The sequence below is a fragment of the Panthera tigris genome, chromosome D4 (assembly GCF_018350195.1).
Source record: "Panthera tigris isolate Pti1 chromosome D4, P.tigris_Pti1_mat1.1, whole genome shotgun sequence".
In the NCBI taxonomy this organism is placed as follows: domain Eukaryota; kingdom Metazoa; phylum Chordata; class Mammalia; order Carnivora; family Felidae; genus Panthera; species Panthera tigris.
In genome coordinates this window covers 87556271-87573573 of record NC_056672.1, presented here as the reverse complement: position 1 = coordinate 87573573, position 17303 = coordinate 87556271, and the positions used below count along the sequence as shown (strand labels likewise).

Below are 17303 nucleotides of genomic sequence, written 5' to 3'. Positions count from 1 at the left end.
AAATAAATCCACACACGTATGTCCAACGGATCTTTGACCAAGTGGAGGACAGTCCCCACCGCAAATGGCGTTGGGAAAACTAGATCTCTTCACGCACAAGAATAAACCGGACCCTTTCCCACTCCATGCACACACACACCAGTTCAAAATGGACTGAAGACTTAAACGTAAGATTATAAACTGTAAAACTACTAGTAGAAGAAAACATATGAAAAAGCTTCTTGATGCTGGTCTGGGCAATGACTTATTGGGTAAAACCCAAAAGCACAGGCAACCAAAAAAAAACAGCAAAAACAGACAAATGGGGATTGCATCAAACTGAAAAGCTTCTGCACAGGAAAGAAAACAAGAGAGTGAAGAGACAACATTTTGAAAGGAGAGAAAATATTTGCAAATCATATATCTGATACTGGGCTAATACCCAAAATACATGAGGAACTCAACTCAACAGCAAAACAAAACAAAACAAAACCCCAAAAAACCCGAATAACCTGACTTAAAAATGGGCAAAGGATCGGGGCACCTGGCGGGGCTCAGTCAGTTAAGCGTCTGACTTCGGCTCAGGTCATGATCTCACGGTTCTTGAGTTCGAGCCCCGCATTGGGCTCTGTGCTGACAGCTCGGAGCCTGGAGCCTGCTTCCGATTCGGTGTCTCCCTCTCTCTCTGCCCCTCCCCTGCTCATGCTCTCTCTCTCTCTTCCTCTCTCCCTCTCTCCCTCTCAAAAATAAACACAAAATGGGGCGCCTGGGTGGCTCAGTCGGTTAAGCGTCTGACCCCGGCTCAGGTCATGATCTCGCAGTCAGTGAGTTCAAGCGCCGCGTCGGGCTCTGTGCTGACAGCTCAGACCCTGGAGCCTGTTTCAGATTCTGTGTCTCCTTCTCTCTGACCCTCCCCTGTTCATGCTCTGTCTCTCTCTGTCTCAAAAATAAATAAACGTTAAAAAAAAATTAAAAAAAAAATAAACACAAAAAAAATTAAAAATAAAAAAAGTGTTCAGTATTACCATTTGCCAGTATCATGTGTACGACCTGCACCTAACCTAACCTCCGTGTTAAGTTATCGCGTCACTGTGTCAAATAAGGTGTGTGTGGAAGGCATTGTACAAACTCTGTTTTACTATACAAACCGTAGACACGTGGGCACTTTGAAACTGGAAGGAACCAGGAAGGTCATCCATTCTAATTGTTCATTCAACTTCATTAATTCGATGCAGTGGAAATAAACCAACATTCACATGATACCACTAATGGCTGAGGCCCCAAACGTGAAAAATACTCAGTCCCAGAAAAAACTGACTATAGTCGGTTCTGAGTGCAAAGGGATACAAAAAAACCACTCCTTCCAGACCTGGGTACTCTGGGACAAATGCCCCATCTGTTCCGTAACTCCTATGCCAGAGTGCTCCAGCCGGCGTCTGGGGAGGAGGTAGGAGTGAGTCAGAATCGTGACATTTCTCCCTCTAGACACTCTCCTAGGAGGAGCAGCGAGGTCAGTCTGACTGGATGAGGAAGCAAACAGGAGACACAAGGCAGGGCGGGTGCCAGAGTAGGGTGAGAATGACAATATCAGACACAAAGAAGATTTAATTACATTTTCAACAACCACACTTTTTTTTTTTGGTAAGATTTTAAGGTAAGCTCTACACCCAACATGGGGCTCGAACTCACAACCCTGAGATCAAGAGTCTCGTGCTCCAACTAAGGCAGCCAGAAGCACCCGCCCCCATTAATTCTGTTAGCACTGACACAGCAGTAATGTCTGTTTCCCCAAGGATTTCAGAGACTGCAAACACTTGACCTTGTAGCCAGTACTATGCTAAGAGCTTTATCTACCAGCACTCATTTTTTTTTTAGGTTTATCTGTTCATTTTGAAAGAGAGAGAGTGAGCGAGCATGGAGGGAGGGGCAGAGAATCGCAAGCAGGCCTCCGCTGTCAGCACAGAGCCTGACACAGGGCTCGATCCCACAAACCCTGAAATTATGACCTGAGCCGAAACCAAGAGTCAGATACTCAACCAACTGAGCCACCCGGGCACCCCTACCGCCACTCATTCTTATCGCCAACACTACAAGGCAGGTGTTATTATGTCCGTTTTATAGACGAGGAAATAGAGGCTCAGAGTGGTAAAACTTGCTTAAAGTCATAACGTCAGTAGGCGACAGAGCCAGTATTCAAACTCAGGTTTGTTTAAACCCCAACCTATGGTTTTGGCCACCTCATACTTATTACAACCAACCAACCAGTCTATCTTTTGTTTGTTTTGCATTTTTTATTATAGGAAATTTCAAACCATCGACTCACGGTCCACTTTGTTCTTCTGTACTTCTCCCCACCCCCAATCTCATCTAAATAGGATCTCACTCCAATCAATAGATTGGATTCAACAGAATCAAATCCTAGATGTGCTATCATTTCATCCATTAATATTTCCGTGTATGTTTGATGAGAACGTCTTTAAAAAACATAACCATGATAATATGGCATATTCGTAACCACAATAAACTGCTTATCAAGTTAGGTAAACAAGACTGTTCATCCACAAGACGTTTACAGGAACATAAAACACAGGCCTGTTCTCAGGTACTTATCTCTATGGCTGGTTGTAAACTCCTGCTCTCCTAGTCGACTTTTATTATCTGAAATCAGTGGAAACACAATTACAATCTCCAAGGCACTAATGCAAATAAGGACCTAAGCATTACTCTGATGACAGTGATGAAGAAACAATCTACAAAAACGGGTAGTTAATTTGTTACAGAGGATCCAATTAGAGAAAATGTGGCACCGGCCGATTATTCTGAGTTATTTCAGATTATTCTAAATGGGTTGTCTCTATTTTCAATAAACTACTTGTAAAATTAAAACTTCATCGTATCGCTATCAAAGTTCTAAACCAAAACTTTACCCAAAAAGTACACTTTAAAATGTGCGGTTTCAGGGCATGATTATGGATGCATACGTTTCCCCTCTTCTTCCTGTTTTCTGTTTGCACACACCTTTATTTTTACCACCACCAAAGTTTTCCTCGCATTTAAGAGTGCATACACGCCGAGAAGTAAACTCGCATTGAAATAAGTTTTCCTAAAATTTCTGGCTTACAGAGAAAGTCTGAAACTAAAAGACAATAAACACGCTTGAGATCCTGAACGTCACCAGGAGTCAACACGAAATGGCACCTTTCTCTTATCAGGTTGGTAGAAGTTAAGACCTACAACGTGATGCCTTGTGACGTACGTGTGCAAATGAACACCAAACACTTACACGCCACTTGGCGGTAGCGTGAGCTGACAGAACCTTTGGTACCTTCCATTTAAAGTAATCCCATGCCTAGGAATCTACCCCCACAGAAACACTAGAGCTGAAATATAAAGATATTTCTACAAGAATATTCAAAGCAGCTCTGTTTACAATAGCTAAAATCAAGCAGTCAAAATGCAGTATACATTTCTGTCAGCAAACAAATGATTTCTACCAATGCTGAGTCCTCTTTACAATGAAGAATTATCATAGTGGTTAAAAAGAAGGATGTAGGCCCGCGTATCCCAACATTTGAGAAAAGACTGCAAGAGAGGGGCGCTTGGCTGGCTTATTCAGTAGAGCAAACACTTGATCTCAGGGTCGTGAGTTCAAGCCCCCTGTTGGGCAGGGAGCCTACATACATACATACATACATACATACATACATACATACATACATACATAAAGCGAGCCTGTAATATAATAAAGAAAAAGATGGGGTGCCCAGGTGGTTCAGTTGGTTAAGAGTCTGACTCTTGATTTTGGCTCAGGTCATGATCCTCGGGTCGTGAGATCAAGCCCTGCATCGGGCTCCGGGCTAAGCGTGGAAACCTGCTTGGGACTCTCTGTCTCCCTCTCTCTGCCTGCACCCACGCCCCGCCCCCCGCAAATAAATAAGTAAACATTAAAAAAAAAAAAAAGAAAGAGCCAAGGCCATTCATTGAACAGGCACTGCCCTAGGCTGTGACAATGGAGCACTGAGTGAGGTGAACAGAAAGTCCTGCCTTGTTGAGCTTCCATCTAGTGGAGAGAGGAGACGAGAACACACGCACTGTGAAGGCCACGGTCTATCAGTCCGAGCTTCACTGAGAAGGCACCGGAGTGAGGGCACAGGCCATGCAGACGTCAGCGGGAAGGATGTTCTGGACCTTGGCACGGAGCTCGGTGGACTGAGGACAACAAGACACCGCTGTGGCTGGACTTTGGCTTAGAAGTCACCGAAAGGCAGGGCAGGGCGCCTGGGTGGCTCAGTCAGTTGGGCATCCGACTTTTGACTTCAGTTCGGGTCATGATCTCGCGGTTCATGAGAGTTCGAGCCCCGCATCGGGCTCTGTGTTGACAGCACGGAGCCTGTTGGGGATTCTTTCTTCCCCCTCTCTTTCTGCCTCTCCCCTACTCGTGCTATCTCAAAATAAATACATTTCTAAAAAGTAAAAAAAAAAATTTTTTTTTAAATGTTTATTCACTTTTTGAGAGACAGAGAGTGTGAGCAGGGCAGGGGCAGAGAGAGAGAGAGGGAGACACAGAATCCCAAGCAGGCTCCAGGCTCTGTGCTGTCAGTATGGAGCCCGACGCGGGGCTTGAGCCCACAAACCGTGAGATCATGACCAGAGCCGAAGTCGGACACTTAACCGACTGAGCCACCCAGGAGCCCCCTGACCTTAGATTTTTATAAAGTGTGATTATGCCAAAAAAAAAAAGAAAGAAAGAAAAGAAAAGAAAAAAAAGAAACCTACAAGTGGGGAATGTGCAGACGAAGATCTTTAAAGTTATGTAGAAAAACGTGGAAGGACCCACAGAGGGTGAGAGTGGTTAAGTCTGAGGAACCCACCCACAGGGATGGGGAGAAGAGAGGACTCTTCACCACGCCCGTCATCCTCTTGTGTTAGACAAGCTTTTGGATCAGCAAAAAGGAAAAGGTCACCTGTCACATGCTAAAAACTATTCCCCTCTTTCAAATGCTTTACGAAAGGTAATTGTAACTTGTGCTGTTCTAATGTGTACTTACCCAAATGAAAATCTGGTTTTCTATAAACTATGCCTCCGAAAATGAAGCGTTATATTCAAAAAATCATTTTTATTTTACCTTTGAGTGAGATTTAGGATCGTTTTTACAATCAAATGTAACTTTTAAAAATTATAAATGACAGGGGTGCCTGGCTGGCTCAGCTGGTAGAGTGTGCGACTCTCAATCTTGGGGTTGTGAGTACGAGCCTCGTGTTGGGTGTGGAGCCTACTTAAAATTTAAAAACAACTGTTTTAATTAATAATATATTTTTAAAAATATAAAAATTTCCCCTACATTAGGGAAAAAAAGAGCCAAAGCCAAAGGAAAAAAAGGTACCTCGTTTCACCAATGTGTGAAAACCATTCAGAATTTGGAGATTTTCCTCTAATCTATTTTAATGGAATTTAATGTACTGTTACTTCACTAGTTCACTGGTTTTTAAAATTGTTTTCAGTTTAGTTTTTAGAGGGAGATAGAGCAAGCGAGCACGTGCAAGGAAGGAGGGACAGAGAGAGAGAGAGAGAGAGAGAGAGACAGAATCCTAAGCAGGCTCTCAATGGTCAGCACAGAACCCGGCACAGGGCTCGATCTCACGAACCGTGAGATCATGACCTGAGCTGAAATCAAGAGTCGGACGCTTAGCCAACTGAGCCACCCAGGCGCCCCGCAGAACAGAGTTATTACAAAAGACTAGAACTCAAGAGTCAGATGAAAGAAATGCGGGAAGGAAGGGGTGCAAAGCTTCCCTGCCACTCCCCCCTCACCCCCACAGGCCTGCCACCCCGGAAGCTCCTCACCTACTTTACCATCAGTTATTGTGAATTATAAAGCCTGTACGTGGTCAGAGAAAACGTAAGTGAACCGTGTAGAAAAGTAGCTGCAACCTTACCACTCAGGGATAAGTCATGATAACGGTTCAGGGTTTTCCTTTTGATCTAAGAAAATGTAAAACACGTACTTCAGATATCAGAGCTCTGAACTGGTACTCAGCAACCAAATACCATGTTAGAGGAGCACCCGGCTGGCTGGGTTGGAAGAGGTACAACTCCTGATCTTGGGGTGGAGAGCTGGAGCCTCACGCTGGGTGTAGAGGTTACTAAAAATAAATAAACCAACTGGGTCTCATGGTTTGTGAGTTCGAGCTCTACATCGGGGCTCGCTGCTGTCAGCGTGGAGCCCGCTTCAAATCTTCTGTGTGTGTGTGTGTGTGTGTGTGTGTGTGTGTGTGTGTGTGTCTACACACACACACACACGCACACATGTCAGAAAGGTATAAGCACAGCCACAATGTATAATCTTGCTGTTTGGTGGCATCCATAACAAGATCAGGCGTGTAGGGCTGAGCGCTCACAAGCCCACCACCCAGGTTCAGGGAATTTCTACTTTAAAAAAAAAATTTTTTTTTTAATGTTTGTTTATTTTTGAGAGAGAGACAAAGCGCAAACAGGGGAGGGGCAGGCTCCAGGCACTGAGCAGTCGAACCCATGATCCACGAGATCATGACCTGAGCAGAAGTTGGACACTCAACCGACCGAGCCACCCAGGCGACCCAGAGAACTTCTACTTTAACGAACATGGCAACGATACCTTTTCTAGCAACAAGTGTTCACTTGAGAAAAACTGGGACACAGAAATGCACTCATTCCGTCATTCGACAAACGCCTGCTGAAGCCCCACCGCGTGTCGGGCACTGGGCGTCAGCGGTCAGCCGGACAAGCGAGCCTGCGGCCTCCGGGGCCTCCCCATCCTCCTAGTTGTAGAAAAGTAAAAGGAGTAACAACAAATACCCAGTTCCCCCGCTCTCCAGGCTTATTAGATGCCTATGTTGCAGCTGCTTTGGATTCACAGGAAGGGAGGGTGTGAAGAAGGGAAAATAAAACACTGGTGACAAAGAAAAATGCCTTCGTCCCTCTGTCGAACCCTCGTCCCCTCTCATCCCCCCCTCCCTGTGCTCATGAACTGATTAGGTGCCTTCCTGCTCTCCCTTTGAAAGTACTTTTACTACGGGGGCGCCTGGGTGGCTCAGTCATTAGGCGTGCGACTTCGGCTCAGGTCATGGTCTCACAGCTCGAGTTCCGGCCCCGCATCGGGCTCTGTGCTGACAGCTCCGAGCCTGGAGCCTGCTTCCGATTCTGTGTCTCCCTGTCTCTCCGCCCCCCCACCCCCCTGCTCGTTCTGTTTCTCTCTGTCTCTCAAAAATAAATAAACGTTAAAAAAATAATAATAACATTACCTTTACTAGATATATCTATCCATATCCGTAAACATCATACAGTATCATTCAGTGTTTTAAAACTTTGGATACAAGGTGTCATAACGTAGAAGCACATCTGTAACTTGCATTTTCAGACAACACTGTTTTTGAGGACCCATCTGTGTTGATACATTTATCATGCTCCGGGTCCCACTTTACCGGCTTATATTTCACCACACGTACATCACAGGAAGACCGGTCCAGCTTCAAATTTTCTGGCCTTTCGATGGTGCAGAAGGAATACATACGCGGTAGAAACCGGACTTTGAGGTTTGGATTTGGCTCTCTTCCCAGGCTAGAGGTGTGCACGATCCTCTCTCGGGATGCTGGGCGGTGGCAGCGGCCGCGGCTCTCAGGCAGCCCCTCGGTCACAAGCGTAACCGACCCCTACACGGACGACGGTTCTGTTTGTCGCTTTCAGGACGGTATTCGGTACATTACACGAGGCATTCGGCACTTTGGTATAAAACAGGCTCGGTGTGAGGTGATTCTGCCCAGATGTAGGCAAATGTAAGTGTTCCGGGAGTTGAAGGTGGGCCAGGCTAGGCTCTGATGATCAGGAGGGTAGGCGTATCAAGGCATTTTCAACTTACAGTGGGTTTATCGGGACATAGCTCGATCGTAAGTCGAGGAACATCGGTATATCCATTTCCCCATCCGCGTACATTCAGGGAATTTCCAACCTTTTGCCATCACAATGCTGTCATGAACATCCCTGTACATGCCTTCTTACACCTATCTGTGCAGAGATCGGGAGTACATGCGTACGCCCAGGCGTGAACATTCTGGGACACAGAATGTGCACATTTTCAATTTGCCAGAAACTGCCAAAGGGATCTCCAAGGTATAGGAGAGCTTCCTCCTTACATCCTCACCGAACCTTGACGTCAGGCATTCCATTTTGCGGACACTAATTCAGCTGCATTTCCTGATACTTCAGGAATTTGGGGCACCTGTTTCTTTTTTTATTAAAAAAAAAAAAATTTTTTTTAATGTTTATTTTGGAGAGAGAGAGGCAGAGAGAAAGAGAGACACAGAATCTGAAACAGGAGTGTGCTTCAGATTCTGGGTCTCCCTCTCTTTCTGCCCCTCCCCTGCTCACACACTCAAGCACTCTCTCTTTCTCTCAAAAACAAATAAACGTTAAAAAAAAAAAAAAAAAAAAAAAAAGCCACTCATAATCCCTAATGAAAACTACTATGTTGGTGTGCTTTCTCCTTTTTTCCTCCCTGTAACAATAATTGTTTTCTACGGACGATCCCGTTCTTTGGACTAAATATCAGGATATAAGCAGTGTTTTTGCTTTAACTTCCTCAACAATTTCACATTAAATTGTTTTCACATATAAAGCAAGTAGAATAATGATGCTTCAGTTTAGTTGTTCTCATGAACTGAACTTGAGAGGGTAAGTACAGTAACACTTGACTGAGCTAGCTCAAGGTCACCTACCTGGCCACTTCGTTTTAAACAGCTCACCAACTGGCAGTGAGACTGTGTGGGCCCGTAAATGTGTTCTATTTGGCTAAAATGGTGGTTTTGGTTTTTTAACTTTAATTAGTTGCTGGCTAATTTCACATAAAAGGCGAAATTTCTAGGTTTTCTTGGGGGCGGGGGGAGAAAACCCACAAGACCCACTATGTCTGGGCCACATTCCAGTGCAGCAAAAGCAGAGAAGCAGCCCCCTGTAGAAGGAACAGGTGCCCCTCAGCCGGCCGTGACCCCGGGGTCCCCTGGAGCCAGCCTGCTCACAGTTTCTAGCTGGCTTCTAGCAGCATCTAAATCGGGGACCTCAGATTAAAACAAACATCACATCTCAAAGGTAAGCCACAGTGCCTTTCAGCAAAAGGCACCCACAATCAATTTCTCTACTCCAGAGAAAAACAAGAATAACACCATCTAGCATCCTGTCCCTTGCCTGCCTACTATTAATGCTAGGAAACATTCCCGTAAGAAGCTTAATATCTGAATGTTTGGCTCACTGTATTTAGGCAGCAACTCACAAAAGGAATGCGGTCCAATTTCCTCAAAGAAGCAAAATTGTGACAGCTAAGCATACACGAGAGAAAAACCACAAAAAGCTGAAAGAGAATGCAAAACAGAAACACAGAAACACAGAAATCTGGGGTCTTGGCAACCAGGGCTTTCCTCGGGGACAGTCACTGAGGGCTGCTCACCCAGTGCAAGTGGGAAGACGGGAGGAGCCCCGGTCTTGGGTTCAGATTCTGTCACCTCCACTTCTGTAACCCAAGTTCTGTTTTCCCGATTTACAAAGTAGGAACGGTAACGTTTACCTCAAAGGGCTGTTATGAGGAGTCAATGAGCAAAAACATCCAATATTCAGCCCAGTCTTTGGCTTACGGGGGGTACTTTAATACCGAGTTGCTGTCACCACCACTTCAAACTTAGATCCTGTAGAACACCTGATTTCCAAGTGAGCCTAGAACATTGGACACCGGAGCAGGGTCCACCGTCTTGTGAACACGGCAGTCTCACATACTAGAGCCCTGGAGGCACACTGAAGAGGGACACGGGGTGCCCGGGGGGCTCGGTCGGCTAAGCGTCCGACTCCTGGTTTCGGCTCAGGTCACGATCCCATGGTTCGTGGGTTCGAGCCCTGTGTCAGGCTCTGTGCTGACAGTGTGGAGCCTGCTCGGGATTCTCTCTCTCCCTCTTTCTGTACCTCCCCTGCTCACTTTGCTCTCTCTCTTTCAAAATAAATAACCATTTAAAAAAAAAAAAAAAGATTTAAGACAACAATGAATGTGCCAACGGCATCTACCTCAGTGTCACGTTCGTCCCAGCTCCTTCGTGTCTCGCTCTGCGTTGCCTTGGATGGGCTGTTGGCTGCCTCGACCAAGCTCTGTGCAATGCTCACAAGGCCCACGTAACGGGTCTGACCTCCCACTGCTGTTGCAAGAACACACTGCATCCTTTTCTATACCGCCCTGATCAATACTCTGGACAGACAAGGCTACCCACATTCATTTTACATACTGACCACGGTTCCGGAGGCTGCCCGGGAAGGGTCTGAGGTTTACCGGGACGGCCCCGCCCTGAGATGGGGCATGGCGTGGAGGAGGAAGATGCTCTCTTAATTTCCCAAAACTCTTCAGAAAACTCTTGGGGGTGAGGGGGCCTCACAAAGCAGTCTGTGCAGTGGGGCTGTAGCCACTGGCTTAAGGAAGATCCACCATAGAAGGCTAATGCGACCGGGTTCTCGAGTATTTGTACAGAGAGGGACTGGACTTACGTACCGGGGATCACCGCTACGTCAAACTGCTAAAGATGTTCTCTGAAAGTTATTGCTCAAAAACAGAGTAATAACGTGGGGCCCCTGGGTGGCTCAGTCAGTTGAGTGTCCACCTTCAGCTCGGGTCATGATCTCATGGCTCGTGGGTTCGGGCTCTGTCCTGACAGCTCAGAGCCTGGGGCCTGTTTCGGATTCTGTTGTCTTCCCCTCTCTCTGCCCCTCCCGTGCTTGCGCTCGGATTCTCTCTCTCTCTCTCAAAATAAATAAAAATTAAACACACACACACGCGCGCGCGCACACACAAAGTAATAACACATTGCCACGAAGGTAGAGTTTTGAAGTAAGGTTGCTACATATTGATGACTTTCGAGAGCTGCTGTCAGGATACCCACAGACTGGGCGGCTTAAAACAACAGAAACTTCTACTCCTACAGTTCTGGAGGCTACAAGTCCAAAATCAAGGCCTGGGCATGGCTGTTCTCCCTGGAAAGGCTCTAAGAAAAAAAATCCTCCCCGTGTCTTCTGTGCTTCTGGAGGCTGCTGGCAAGCCCTGGAGTTTCCTGGTTTACAGATACCTCACCGCAATCTCTGTTCTGTCTTCACATGGCCTTCTTCCTTCTGTGTGTGTCCCCTCTTCCTGTAAGGACACCGGTCGTGCTGGAATTAGGGCCCATCCTAAGCCAGCATGACCTAATCTGAACCACTCACTCCTGCGAACACCCCATTTCCAGACAAGGCCACATTCTGAGGTTCCAGGTAGACGTTCATTCTGGAGGGACACTTGTCATCGCAGCACATCTATCCATCTTCCTAATCATTCACAGTGAAGTGTTTCAGCGCCTACCTACCTGGCCCATGTAGATGTCATCCTTCAAGTAAAGAGGTGAAGGAAAAGAAAACCTGCTGGCTAGTCCAGAGAGTATTTTTTGACCCCAGCTTTTTTTCTACAAGTTAAAAAAGTAGTAAACTACATGTGAGGGTGCACTGGGGGGAGACCAAAAAGAAGAAGAAGAAGAAGAAGAAGAAGAAGAAGACGACGACGAAGAATAAGAAGAAGAAGCAGCAGCAGCAAAAATGTATAACAGCAGCCGTGGAAGGGGCAGGGGCAGGAAAAGTGGAAAAAAGACAAAGCGGTCACTAGAATTTTCCAGGGCTGTCTTATTAAGAAACTCTACCGATCGGGGCGCCTGGGTGGCGCAGTCGGCTAAGCGTCCGACTTCAGCCAGGTCACGATCTCGCGGTCCGTGAGTTCGAGCCCCGCGTCAGGCTCTGGGCTGATGGCTCGGAGCCTGGAGCCTGTTTCCGATTCTGTGTCTCCCTCTCTCTCTGCCCCTCCCCCGTTCATGCTCTGTCTCTCTCTGTGCCAAAAATAAATAAAAAACGTTGAAAAAAAAATTAAAAAAAAAAAAAAAAGAAACTCTACCGATCAAATACTTGATTCTTCCGTGCTAGTATTCTCGGAAGAAAGCAAACCAGCACACGTGCAGTGACGACAGTCACTGCAAAAGGGCACCTTATGTGCTCATATACACACATACCGAGGAACAGATACTCAATAGATCGTTGTACTTAAAAGGGATGAAACCCTGAGAGGCGCGTGTGAGAAACCATTTAAAGGGGCGCCTGGGCGGCTCGACAGTTAAGCGTGTGACTTCGGCTCAGGTCACGATCGTGCAGTTAGCGAGTTCGAGCCCGCGTCGGGCTCTGTGCTGACAGCTCAGCGCCTGGAACCTATTTCAGATTCTCTTGATTCCCTCTCGGTCTCTCTGCCCCTCCCCCACGCACTCTCTGGCTCCCCTCGAAAATAAACATTAAAAACAGACAAACAAACAGAAGCCATTTAAAGCATACACTGAAGTTAGGAGGCTAATTAAAAATGCCAGGTACCGGTGTTAAAAGAACCTTCCGAGTGTTATAGACCGTTCCGCTTCGGTGCATGAAAGTAGGCAGGAGAACGTATGAAAAATGAGGACGGGACGCGGGATCAGTCCGTATGTTCGCATTACCCAAGCCCAAACAAAATGGGAACCCGCTGCCTTCTGGCCAGGCCCACGAACCACAGGACGGCATGTGCTCAAGCCAAACTGGCGCTTCACTCTCTTGGTCTAATAGGAGGGACAAGAGTAATTCAGCTACGCAAATGGGTAATTACGCAGGAAGTGCCCTTCACACCCTGCAAAATATGCCGGTTGGATCATCAGATCCCCAAACTTAATCCTTCTACCTCAAATGCGAGTGGGAGGCAGAGGACGTGTGTTTACAGTCTGAGGATAAATACGCACGCCGCTCCCGTGTTCCCTGCCCGGCTACGAAGTCGTGTTAACAGGATTATCTCATCTTCCTCCTATGGCCTGTCAGGTGGTGGCACCAGTGTCCACCTTCATAACCTCTGCGAGCAACCTAGGTATCACCTCCTCCTTCACCTCCACATTTGCCCAGCATTCGCCTTCTCAACGGCTAGTGGTCTGTTCCCTCTCCCCCCTCCTCCCCACAGCGCCCTACGCTCAGCCCTAATCTTGTACCCAGAGTCATCACTGGCTCCTATTGCTTCCGGTCCTGCCCCCCGATCACGTGCCCACAGAAACCTACCTAAAATGTACATTCGGTCACTCCCAACCTAAAGAAACTTCAGGGGCGCCTGGGTGGCTCAGTCGGTTGAGCGGCCGACTTCGGCTCAGGTCATGATCTCGTGGTCTGCGAGTTCGAGTCTAGCGATGGGCTCTGTGCTAACGGCTCGGAGCCTGGAGCCTGCTTTAGATTCTGTGTCTCCCTCTCTCTCTGTCCCTCCCCCACTCATACCCTGTCTCTCTCTCTGTCAAATAAACAATAAAAAAAAATTTTTTTTTTAAATAAACATTCCATCTGTTCAAAGTTAGGAGTCAGAAAACAAACGTTTAGTGAATAAATGAATGGAAACCACCCATTATCCAGGAAAAGCTAATTTTATCCCGTATCTTAGGTTTATGAAGTCAAGAAGTATTAAAATACTTGAGAAAATTTTCCATCAATAGAGAAGTCTATACTACAACGCAGAATATGGAGGACCGTATCTATTTTCTTTGCTGGTCTGAAACTTCCATGCCTGGTCAGCCTGGGGGTAGGGATTACGCCTAATACATGTGATCCATAAATGTTTCCCGAGCAAATAAACGTCTAAGGAACAATACTTGTTTGCACTTAATACACTTTGCCTTGTGTGCCAAATTTGAGAAATACAACCAGATCTACTATACAATAAAACATATAACTTAATCAAGACAGTCCTACACTTTGACACCAGACAATGTAAAGATCAAATGCCAAATTGCTACGGTCCGAATGTTTGTTCTCCCCCAAAATTCGTATGTTGAAATCCTAATCCCCAAAGGTAATGGTATTAGGAGGGAGGTACTTATGTCATAAGGGCTGAGCCTTCATGAATGGGATTAGTGTTCTTGTAAGAGAGACCCCACAGACATCCCTCACCCCTTCCACCGTTAAGGGCACAGTGAGTAGACACCCGCTAGGAACCAGGAAGACGGCCCTCACCAAAGCTAGCACCTCGATCTTGGATTTAGCCTCCAGACCTGTGAGAAATAAATTTATGTTGTTTATGAGCTACCCAGTGTGTGGTATTCTGTTACAGCAGCTTGAAAAGACTAAGACACAAATGAACACAGAGATATAAGCATCGGGCATCGATGGGGCAAACGTGACAGAAAGAAAATCGCACACTACGCCTCCCAGTGGAAGCACACAGCGCTAACTATGAAGCGGTCTTGCCAACAGAATCAAACCTCAACATGATCAAGCCTCTACATCCGATTAACAATTTAAAGGATAGATGAACACTGGCTGCTTCAGTCGGTAGAGCGTGAGACTCTTGATCTTGGGGGTCATGAGTTCAAGCCCCAGGTTTTGCCTAGAGCCTATGGAAAGAAGAATGAAGGAATGAAGGACGGGACAGGAGGGGAGAGAAGAGGAGGGGAGGGGAGGAGGGGAGAGAAGGGGGGGAGGGGAGGAAAGGAAAGGAAAGGGAAGGGAAGGGAAGGGAAGGGAAGGGAAGGGAAGGGAAGGGAAGGAAAGGAAAGGAAGAGGGGCGCCCAAAGGTGCAGTCAGTTGAGCATCTGACTCTTGATTTCAGCTCAGGTCATGATCCCAGGGTCGTGGGCTCGAGCCCTGCATCACGTTCCACACTGAGCATGGAGCTTGCTTAAGATTCCCTTTCTCTCTCTCTCTCTCTCCCCCTCCCTCCGCACCCAATAAATAAATAAATAAAATTTTAAAAAGAAAGAAAAGCATAATATGGGATAAGAAAAGTGAATAAAAAATGAAAAGACTCATTTCTAACTGAAAAAAAAAAAAAAAGAATGTCAAGAGAGAAGTCATGTGTATGGGGATGGGGCAGAATTAGCTACGGGTTAATGGTTATTGAGGCTGGATGACAGGTACATGGGAGTTCATTCTGGCTGCTATTGATGTCTGTTTGAAATTCTCCATGAAGTTTTCCCCATGAAAACTCCATGAAGTATTTCAAACTGATCAATGCATATTTATAATGCTCAGTGACTTCTTCACGTTATTCTTGCCACTCTAGGTCTATATCCTGATCAAGTCTCCTCGTTCATGCCGTCTCAAGCAAAACAAGACCATCTAATGGTGCTGCTCTGAAAGGCTCTCTTCAGGTGATTTCTGTTTCCTTGGGGAAAGAAGTCAGAATATTTATCCAAAGAGGAAAGAAACCACTACAGTATTATTATGGAATAACTACCACAGTACTTACGAATCACGTACACGGATGAAAAACATTAAGTAATTTAGCACAACAGGAAGAAACCCATCACCAGGATCACACCAATTCGGTTTGCTTCCACCACTGAGGTTAGTGTACGTTTTCACCTACGTCAATACCGTCAGTATTTACCCAATGGTGCTGAACACCTGACACTTTAATTCCAAACATCTACAAAGAGCACTGGATTGGGAACCAAGAGCCACGGTCCACTGCGGCCATTACTAGCTTTGTCTCCAATTTATAACCTATATGAATTCAGTTCCACCGCTTAATCTAACACCAAGGATCCTGAACTATAAAAGAAAGAATTCTGTACATCTGGAGTCACAGTCATAAGCCTGGGGACTAGGGCCTATGGATAATCATCTGGGGCTTATAAAGCCGCAGAAATTCCCCCTGAATGTGTTGTCTACATTTCTTCTTGCACTTTTCTGGGGAAAGGTCCTATAGTTTTCAACAGATTCTCAAAAGGAGCCAAGACTCACCTATTTCCCTGCACTTAGGAACCATTTTAATCAGGATACTTTTTACTTAACAAACAGCAAAAGCTGATAACCCAAAGTATGGGTGCATGGGTCTGGCCAGGCTTTTTCACCTGGATTCCATACTCTTCAAACTCTACCGTCACAATATAACAATGCTTCGTGGTTTTCAAGTAACGTGTTCTTATAAGACAAAGTGCTTACAATCCCACAACTTCTTAGAAAACTGTACGTTGTGAAAATAACGTACAAGGCTGTGGGTCGTAACGATTTATTTTTCTACTCCTCAGATATATTAACCTGCTGAATCGCCTGGAGGCACGTTTTAGCCTCAGACGACTCTTAGCGGTGAACTGTACAGTAAGATCATTCCAGGCCTGTGTAAGTCTCTTCCCTAGACTGACAGTGACAGGAGCGAGGGGAAGAAAGGGCAGGCCCTCTAATTAGAAACACGTTTTGAACGCCGGTCGTGTATTTCAGGCCAGATTTGAAATTCCTTAAAAACAACGATTTGCAACTCCTCCAGGAGATCCCCGCTTTCATCAGTCCAGGGAGCGCCCTAGGCCAAACCGGGAAACTGAGGCTAGGGTTTCGCGTCCCTTCAAGGGGCACAAGAGGATGGAAGAGTGGGCACCGCGGACAAGCGAATCGGGGATAACAGCTGGACAGCTGGTCGCTCTCGGCCGGGAAGCGAGGAGAGTCAGCAAGGGCGGCCTCCGGAGTCCTTGGGGTTACGCCGCAGTTCAGCCCCTTCCCCTCGGCGGCTCAGCTCCAACCTTCCAGCCCCTTCCAGACGGTCCGAGGACCCCCGCCGTGACCACAGTTCCCCGCAGAACCCTCCCTCGGCAAGAGGCGGCGCCTGGGGCAAGGAGGGGCGGAGGGCCAGCGCTCAGCGGCTCCCGCCCACCGTGGGCCAAAGTTGCCCCCAGCCCCGGAGAGCGGCCTCGGCCTCGGCCTCCGCCCCCCGCGCGGCCCTGGCCGGCCTTACCTTGAGCGCCAGGTGGTGGACGCGGCCCAGGCCGGGCTGAGCCAGCAGCTGCAGCAGCCCCAGCAGCGGCAGCAGCCGGAGGCCGGCGGCCAGCGGAGGACGGCAGGAGCCCGAGGGGCCGACGGGCGCCGGGGCGGCCATGTTTGTTCCAGCATCACCAGCCGCTTCCTCTCCCGCCCACTTCCGGGGGCAAAGGGCGGCGGCCCCCGGAAGGGCCTGGAAGCGGGGCTCGGAGGCCGGCCGCCGGGGGCTTGTGGGCCTTTGCCTGGAGCGTGCGGCCCGGGAGGTCGCCGAGGGGCTGAGAGCGGCCGCCTTGGGGCGATTCAGTTGGCCTCTCGGACGCAGACTCTCTGTTTCGCCGGAAGAGGTGGAGTTTTCCCCTCCCCCCGTGGAGGAGTCTGTGGCGGTTGCCATGGCAAAAGCCCCGGGCAGGAAACCCTCCCCCCCCCCCCACCCACCCAGGGGCCTCACCTCCGCCCCGCGGAGTTTTGAAAGCCACCTGGGGCCTGCAGGACCGCGGCCGCAGGG

General features: G+C 47.6%; 1 protein-coding gene across 3 annotated transcripts in view; it reads right to left on the bottom strand.

The window, feature by feature from the left end:
* The window catches only part of GPR107 (G protein-coupled receptor 107), a 63935-nt gene extending 46632 nt beyond the window's left edge, over window positions 1–17303 (bottom strand). The window contains exon 1 of one of the 3 annotated variants that reach the window (XM_042965189.1): window positions 17247–17303. Coding sequence is in view for 1 of the 3 variants with exons in the window: in XM_042965187.1 (XP_042821121.1) it covers window positions 16776–16916 (141 nt within the window). In the remaining 2 variants the exon portion in view is untranslated. Of the gene's footprint in view, window positions 1–7260; window positions 8233–16775; window positions 17117–17246 lie in introns of those variants that run through there. The other 2 variants (XM_042965187.1, XM_042965188.1) reach the window with 2 other exon arrangements.